The sequence below is a fragment of the Hydractinia symbiolongicarpus genome, chromosome 3 (assembly GCF_029227915.1).
Source record: "Hydractinia symbiolongicarpus strain clone_291-10 chromosome 3, HSymV2.1, whole genome shotgun sequence".
Taxonomy (NCBI): domain Eukaryota; kingdom Metazoa; phylum Cnidaria; class Hydrozoa; order Anthoathecata; family Hydractiniidae; genus Hydractinia; species Hydractinia symbiolongicarpus.
The window spans coordinates 24,175,400-24,183,891 of record NC_079877.1 but is presented as its reverse complement, the minus strand read 5'-3'; the positions used below and the strand labels follow the sequence as shown (position 1 = coordinate 24,183,891).

The window sequence follows — 8,492 nt, the reverse complement described above, 5'->3', positions numbered from 1 at the left end:
TTCAAAAAATTTTTATGCCAGGCTCCGCAAAAACTGTTACAATGAAACATATAATTTAACTGGAGACATTAAACGTGGGAAGATAACAATATGTCGCAAAGGTTTACGAACTAGCAGTTGCGGTTAAACCAACTGGGGTAAAGCTACCATACTCAACTAAAAGCACGAGCACATTTTTTTGCACGATTTTATAGTCGTGTTACCGACTCACAAAACAACAAATAGCAAACACGATGTATAAAGAACGGCAAAAAGGGATTTTTTTCACAGATTACTGGTTATTTTAATCCATGGATTATTTTTTCTGTCTCTGCGGGATGTTATAGCCGAGCTACGGACACACCAACACCGACACATTGACAAAACGCAAAATATAAAGAACGTACTTGCATTTGTTTTAATACCCGATTTGCGGTCTGCGCACCCAAGGTATGAGTTGCGAATAGCAGTTGTTGCATTTGCGGCGTAAATTTATCTACGGGCTAAGGATAAGTTTACAGATAATGTTGTTATCTTGATATAACATATCAATGTGTTCTCGGGGAGTAGAAATTTCTTTGTAACGTGTGTTGCCTAAAATTTAAAAATTTACAACTGATTATCCGTAGCTAAATTTTTTTTTTGATATTTTAACGTGAGTTTACGCGAACACACTTTTGTAAAAAAACTATTGGGTATGTTATGTCATGTTACGTGTTTATATATATATTATTTCTACAAATATTGTTTTCCAAAACTGATAATAATCCATAAAAAAATGCCCTCCTCAATGTGATAAAAAATTTCATCAACGAAAAGAATTACATCAGCGATAATTTTGCTCGTAATGGAAAGATTCGCCCTAAATACTAAATATTAACGCTATTTAACGGCAGATAATGAAAACAAAAAAGAAGCTATAGTACAACGAAAACTATCCTCGTTCCCGTTGGTTCGTTGCTAGCGCTTACTTGGCGGGTAACAAGGGGACGAGAAGAAATGAATAAAATATATATGAAACGTGTGTATTTTTTTTAATTGTAATATAAATCTTTTGAAATTTCGAGATCAAGGGATATAATTTTGGTGAATGATGCCTTTTTCTAAATTTTTTAAGAGAAATAACTTTCGCAAATGATCTTCAATGATATTTCGACAAAAAAAATTAACTTTTGTGATTAATACCCGAAGTGGAAATTCAAAATTGGAAAAACTAAGGTGAGCTAATCGTTAAATAGACGAGGATATTGAATTTTCTGTGCCAAAAACAATTTTTATCAACGAGAAATGGAATGGCCCTTTGGGTGCACGCATTGATAACATATTCTGCGATTACGCCTTTTCAAATATTTTTCGCGGCGACTGACTTGTGTGTTTTTAGTCCATCCAAAAATCCGAAATCGCGAAAACACACAAAAGGAATGCAGAACAAAGTATCTGTGGTGAAGGGACAATTTCTTCGAATTAATGTCAAAGCCATGACTTTAAACCACTATAGAGCATACATTGGTGTTTCTGATTGATGACTTTACATTGGTTATGCGCAAAGACGTCATCAATTTTAATTTGTGTACACACAGACAGAGAGAAGAAACGGAGATATGTCCTGATTTTTTTTTCGTCAGTTTAACGTATTTTATTCAACATGCATGCCACGTAATACAAAGAGGATACACTATTTAAAATGTCAGTTTTAAAGTATGTAAATTATTGTGGACTGAGTGTGATTGGATGTTGTTTTCGAAGCAGAAGAGGTTTCATACCTGGCCCAGTCAGCAGTAACGGTTCGACAAAAGACACAGATCAAAAGGAAGAAAAAAGAGTGGTGCTAGACACATCAGCAATGGGTTGGTCAATGTTATATGTGTTATCATATCCCCTTTATTCCCCACTTGTAAAATTTCTCTAACTCACTTCCTCTTTCTAAGGTTTTTGTTCAGGGTATTTAGGGGCAGCATGCATTTATAATACATTTATACTTAGCTAGCTAGCTAATTGCCACAAGAAAAATCAATTTGACGTGTGTGGGTGAGCAGGTTCAAGTTTGACATTTTTTTCGTGATATTTGAGAACCATTTAGAAAAAAAAGTCTACAAAAAAAGCTATTCTTTTGCTTCCTTCTTTTTGGCGGCTGCAAATTCATCATTATTTTGAATTTCTGTTGTTGTAATGGTACTCGCACTGAAAGCGGAAGATGAAAAATTTAGGTGATGCAGATACTGCTTCATGTACTGTGCAGGGAGTTATTTTTATTAACAAACAGTATTATAATTTATTGTTTGTATTTTGTAACTACGGTTATATTTAGGTGAACTGGACACATGGGTAAGCAAAAAATGCAAATAAGAAACAAGGGTTGAAACAGAGGTACCAGCTATCATGAATGCTTTTGTGTTTACTTCCAGGACCTTAAAATATTTTTTGCATTCCCCACACATAGACATTTTTGTGGGTGTTTTGAGTAAGAAGAAGCAAATTGACTTGCAGTAACTGGAGTACCAATGCTGCCCCTAAACCATTTGCAAATTTAGCATGTTGTCAGGACATTTTTTAGTTAGCTGAGTTATCAAACACATGGGTTAACTAGGCAAAATAAACTTTCTTTTGGAATTGTGCCTAAATTATGGCAAGCACTCTTAGCAAAACTTAATTTTAATGGCTGTAATAAAACATATGTATAGCTATATTGAGTAAAGATGACTTCAAGATGACATAGTAAGACTACAAAAACTACTGGGGGATTGGTGAGAACTCTATGTGAACTTCTTAAGTCTGAAAAACACAAAATTTATATGTCAACATTGATTTGTCTACCGCCAAGACAAGGATGAGGACTGTCTGTGTGGTAAATTACTAACTTTTGTGACGTAATTCAGCAGGGTAGTAAACAAACACATTCGGAATGAATGTAATTGAATAAACTGAAGTATGCCTTCTGCAACTGTGTGAGATTATTTTTATAGTTTTGAAATAAACATACTTCGTAGTTAGTATTGTTTTGGATGTACATGGTGATGTATTACTCCACTGAAAAAGAAAAAATACATGTATATATTAAGTGTATGAAATAGCTTCATTTTGTATCAAACATCTTTTAAGACAGCAAGTGTTTTCATTTAATTTTTCAGAATTTGTGCAATGTAAAACGTAAAAAGGGTCAGAATGATTATACGCAATAAAATAACTCGATTTTTAAAAAAGCTGGAAGTGATTTTGTGAAAACAAGACAAAGTCTTGAAGTTTTTTGTGTTTTATTTCAGTACCTAATTTTCGACAGATACAGGGAATTAGAAATTTTAACCTGATGACATGTACATCAAAAAATCTTCACTCTGTATATTATATTAAAGTGCTGGCGAAAAATAGTTTATTAGATGCCTTAGTGTAAGACTTGGTACTACCAGAGAGAAAACGTATTATAACATAATAGTTTTAAAGAATGCTTTTTGTAATTTAGGTAACGAATGTGTTATTGTTAAAAATGGAAGAAGGATATGTGGAACAGGCTCTGCATTAGCTAGCACTGAAATAGTTCAAGACAAATGTTATTTTGAAGTTCGTATACAGTCGTCAGGTAAATATATTATATATATTTTAAAATGAAGGGAAAGTTGTGAGATTCCAATGTTGCCCATTTGCATTGAACTTTAAAAGTCAATCTAAATAGCTACCTTAAAGGGGAGACGTTTTTGCTTTTTCTAGTTTTTTTTTCCTTCATTTCATGAGAAGGAATTTTATGATTTTTTTTGCGAGATTTTTTCGAATAAGAATAAAAAAAAGACTTTTAGGAAACTGAAAAGAGAACAGTGTTTCTATATTCATGTTATATTTTCCTATCAATCTAGCCAGTTTATGCAGACAATATTTTATTTTCCTGAATCGGAAATTTTTTTGTGGTGCACTTCACAAAAATAATTTTTTTGTGAATCAAAACATTTGCGAAAAATGTTTTATACCGAATAGGTTCTACTGCGTGGTAATTGGAGTGAAATTAAATTCTTTTTCTTTTACCTTCATGTTTGTTTTATTGTACATAAGGCCACAATTTCTAATTCATACAATCCTAGAATTGACAACCTGGCCAGCAATCCTGAAAATGCAACTGTCCAAACATTTTGAGGTCTGTAAATAACTTCATAAATTTACCCCTTTTTAAATATTCATTAGAAAAATTTTGGAACCATAGGGAAAGTGGATTAAGTGGATTTCAAAACAAAAGCAAACTTGGAAAGATTTCTAAATTATGGAGTCCTAAAGTGCAAGCAAGGGGAACAAACAAACAAAAAACAAAGAATATAATGTGATATTTTTTTGCTGTTTGTTAATTCTTAAAAAAATAAAATAATTCTGGTAAATTTGTTGTTCTCTTTCGCTGGTAATCCTTACCACAGATTTCTAAAGGAAACATCCATATTGTAACTTTTGTTCTCTTACAGGTATATGGGCGATAGGTGTTGCGACAAAGAGCTGTGATTTAAGTATGGTACCGTTAGGAAAAGATAAGTTTGGCTGGGTTCTGCGTTCAGATGGGACGTTAGCACACAACGATGTAGCTATCGATAATATTACCATGAATATCCAAGAGGGCGACTATGTGGTAGGTTTCCATTTTGATTTCCAGACAGTATTCGCTGTCTTTGTGTGACGACTTTGCTGCAATGTTTATGTACCATTGTATGCGTGTCTGTGTTACTGCATTGCTATGAACCTACAACACTTTGTTTCCTTTAAAAACTCACCTTTTTTCACCTTCTACGTTTAATATTCAAGGGGTTAATAAGGCGACCCAGTTCCTAATCATGAATAGGAAAACTTTTAAAAATCCGTTCATATATTTTTCCTGACACCTCGTAAAAAGATTTTTGTTGCCTTAAGCAATTTTGGTGATTTTAGACTCTATTTGCAATATTAAGTTACGCAAAAGTAGGCAAAATTTAATTAATCTTAAAAATAAGATCCCCATTTTTTAGAAAAATCTGTTGAATCACAAAAGTATTTGTAATTCTTGTTAAATAAAATGATGACTGGAAATAATGTGTTGTGTTATACACAATTGTTCTTAGTCTGTTTTGGAGAAGCCCGCTCTTTTTTGTTCCCACTGTTCCAGTAAAAAATATTAAAAATTACGGTGCTTATAATAAATGATCCCTTAATTTTCCTCTGAAACTTAACTAACTTATCTTTCGAAAAGCATACAATATTTTGGCATTTTCTTTTAATGAAAGCTACCAATTGAAAGAACGAGTTCCGAATTCTAATAAAATATCTTCTAATCCCACACATTTATCCCGCAAAAATTTTAAGCCTCTCAGTCGCAAAAATTTCTTTCATTCACGTGAAATCTCACAAAACTTTTGACCCTTAAGGTTAGACCATAAAGCAATCAAGAAACCTAAAATACTATGGGTTGCTAGATTTGTTTTTAAATCATGTCTACTTCCACGATCGCAGCGTTAGTTAATTTTTTTATATATCGCAGGGTTGCAGTTTTGATCACGTGGAAGTAAATTTTTTTCACAACGGTAAAAACCTGCATTGTCCAATAACTGGTGTTCGCGGAGCAGTCCATCCCATTGTTTGTGGTAGGTTAAAAGACTTTTTGTTGTCATGTCAACATTTTTCAAATCATCTATACTGGAAAGTAAAATAAAAATCAAAGACGTTTACAGATTCTATTCGTAAAAGCATTTTTATGTTGTCTTCATATTTTAGTTGACGATGGATGCATTGTTGATGTTAATTTTGATAATTTCGTCTTCCCTCCTCCTCCTGGATTTCAAAAATTAATGATTGAGAAAGATTTAATATAAACAACGCGTGTTTGCATCAGTATTTGCACACTGTGGAGAAGATCGAATCAATGTGAGAAAGTGCACTTGAGCAAGGAGGTTTTGTAAGGTAAATAAGGAGGTGTTGTGAAGATAATAGAAGAAAACGTTACGAATTTTTGAGTGACAATCAGACCGAACAGGTTAAAGTGAATTTTGATCTAATATAAATTGTATATTTATAGATAATATTCTATTCTTTTAAATTTTTTTTTAATTAGTTGTAGTTTTTTTTTATTCAATTTTGTTAAAATATTTTGACGTAATTAAACGTTGTCATTTTTAAGTATGCGATCAATATTTGTTATACTTTAAAGCAGAAAAATACGTAGCGATTTTTGCAAGTTTTAACTAAATGTGCGAGATTAAAAGCCGACGAAAACTCGTTACTAGACTAATGCACAAAAATTAAACCTTGCACATATTCTAATTTCTTTTTTTTTTGCTTCCTCCTCAGGAAGTTGATATTTGAATTACGACAATCTGTGCATTATTTTGTTTGCCACGTTTTTCTAAAATACTCTTTTTTTTGCCAATTGGATGAATAGAATTCAGAGAGAAAAAATAATTTTCTCAATTTCTCCCTGCTGGAAAATAGTAACATTCGTCGTGCAAATAAAGCAACGCAAAAATTTCTCTTCTTAAGTTATTTTACTTTTATATAATGTGTTTCTTGTATGATTTTTAAAAGTTGAGTTAATTGTTCTGATATTGTTTCTGTTCCACAAAGATCTCTCAAAACCTTAAGCTACACCCTTCAATCCTGTTTACGTTAGTTTGCATTTTACCATCAAAGTAGGAATTAAAACAAAATGACCGTAGACAGATTTCCCACGCTTCCTAAAAATCCTCAAAAATCATAAAAAAAATTAAATCCTAAATAATTCTAAAATATCCTAAAATTTCCTGAGCTGTTGCAAATACTTCTAAATATCTCTTTAATTTTTTAGAGAACATCTATTTGTAAAACTGTATTTGTATAATGGATTTTTTTGTGGAATATAAGTCAGAAATATTTATATTTTGACTTATGTTACCCTTGTCACTAATTTAAATTCTCCTAAAATCTCCTAAATATCCTAAAAAAGTTACTTGCAAAATGAGTGGAAAAAAATAAAATGGTAGAAAAAAATAAAATGTAATAAAGAGATCTTTGTTGGTACGGACTATAAAGATTCTGTGTATTTTGTTTTGTGTTGTGACTGAAGCGTATATGTAACAAAATCATGCACACACTAAGAAATCCTGACAGATTTATTCTCGCGAGTCAATTTTTTGAATATTTCGCGTGGATTAAATTTGTGGATTGTTACTAGTGGATTTTTCGCAAGGATTTATCTTCGCGAATCTTACTTGTAACATTGTTTTAATACTTGTTATTTTTCGTGCTTTTGTTTTTCAGTTTCAGTAGTATGTGAATGGCGATTAATAGAATTGGACATAAAAACTCTACAAGAAGCCGAGAAATGACGAGTTTTTTTTAAAAACTGACATAATAAGGCGTCAAATGTCTTCCCGGGAATAATTTTTGCGGATTTTATTTTAGCGAAAAAAATTGACTCGCGAGAATAAATCTGTCAGGATTTCTTAGTGTGTGCATTTAGCGAATTTGCGATTTTTTTTAGAGCAAATTTAAACAATAGGCTTCGCAAAAATTAATAAATTTCAAAAATTAGATGCTTGTTTTTGTATCGCGAAATCGCAAAGCATTTTTGAATACAACGAGACAGGTGGATACTTTGCTTCACACTTCGCATTATGTGGTGCAGGAACTTTTTTTATTTATCACTTTCTTAGATCAGTATTAAAATGCGAATTGAAAAGAAAAATAAAACAACAGAAAGTAGCGTAAAACATACTAGAAAAACTCTCACATAAATTATAAATGCATGTCAGGGTTTATGACTCAGATCTTCAGTAACAAACTTTATGTCATGCCTTTGCGGTATCGTTTCGGATACGTGAAAATAAAGACGCAGACAATAGTTTATAACCCGTTTTTAAAAATTAGTTAAATAGCCTGCAGAGAAATCCACTTAATTAGGGATGCGAACGGTATGTTTCGATGACTTCATCAATGACCTGGTTACATGCAATATATTTGAAGTGAAGTTTTAAACAAAATAGGATTTTTATACCCGAAGTTGTAGACAGTGAAACCTTGTCTGTCTCTCACAGACAGACAGCCGGGAGTATCGTAGTCGGTAGTCTGTCGATATATGCACGGAATATTACCCGTCCTTTAGGATTTTGTGTAGTCTCTGTAGCATGGCTATATAATCGCGCAGAGTCAGATTACGACTTCAGGCAAGATGTTGAATTATTTACAATCCTGAACATAATATTATTGGAAAAGCTTTGGGAGATGTGTAGGCCAGGTAAATAGCGTCAAAAATGCGCTACTGGCAGTTTCTTCCATGTCCGCATTTCGGAACAATCCACACGACGGTCTGCTAAGATGCTAAAATTCGGTGGGTGTGCTGACGTCAGCAAAAACTAGTATGGTTAAGAAGTGGAAACTAACCATATAATCTAACATCTGGCGATCGTTTACAAGTTCGTAATGTTTTTGTCTTTTGTTGAAGCAGTGTTTATAACTGCTTGTGGGATGAACTATGAAATTCGGCCCTTTTCCCAATAAATTAAGTCCGGGATTGTCAGAGAGAATGTAAATCGGAGAAAAAC

The 8,492-nt window shown here is 32.6% G+C and overlaps 1 protein-coding gene across 1 annotated transcript; it reads left to right on the top strand.

Moving 5' to 3' along the window:
* Positions 1–1,534: 1,534 nt before the first annotated feature.
* Positions 1,535–7,482, top strand: LOC130636362 (SPRY domain-containing protein 7-like). Its single transcript, XM_057446054.1, has 5 exons — positions 1,535–1,826; positions 3,437–3,553; positions 4,416–4,576; positions 5,459–5,561; positions 5,692–7,482. The coding sequence occupies exons 1-5, from the start codon at positions 1,664–1,666 to the stop codon at positions 5,787–5,789; spliced, it is 642 nt and encodes a 213-aa protein (XP_057302037.1). The 5' UTR covers positions 1,535–1,663; the 3' UTR covers positions 5,790–7,482.
* The last annotated feature ends 1,010 nt before the right edge of the window (positions 7,483–8,492 follow it).

Coding starts and splice junctions, on each gene's coding strand:
- LOC130636362 (XM_057446054.1), top strand. CDS start 1,664: ATGTCAGTTTTAAAGTATGTAAATTATTGTGGACTGAGTGTGATTGGA. Junction 1,827..3,436: donor GCTAGACACATCAGCAATGG/GTTGGTCAATGT, acceptor TTTGTAATTTAG/GTAACGAATGTGTTATTGTT. Junction 4,577..5,458: donor TCCAAGAGGGCGACTATGTG/GTAGGTTTCCAT, acceptor TATATATCGCAG/GGTTGCAGTTTTGATCACGT.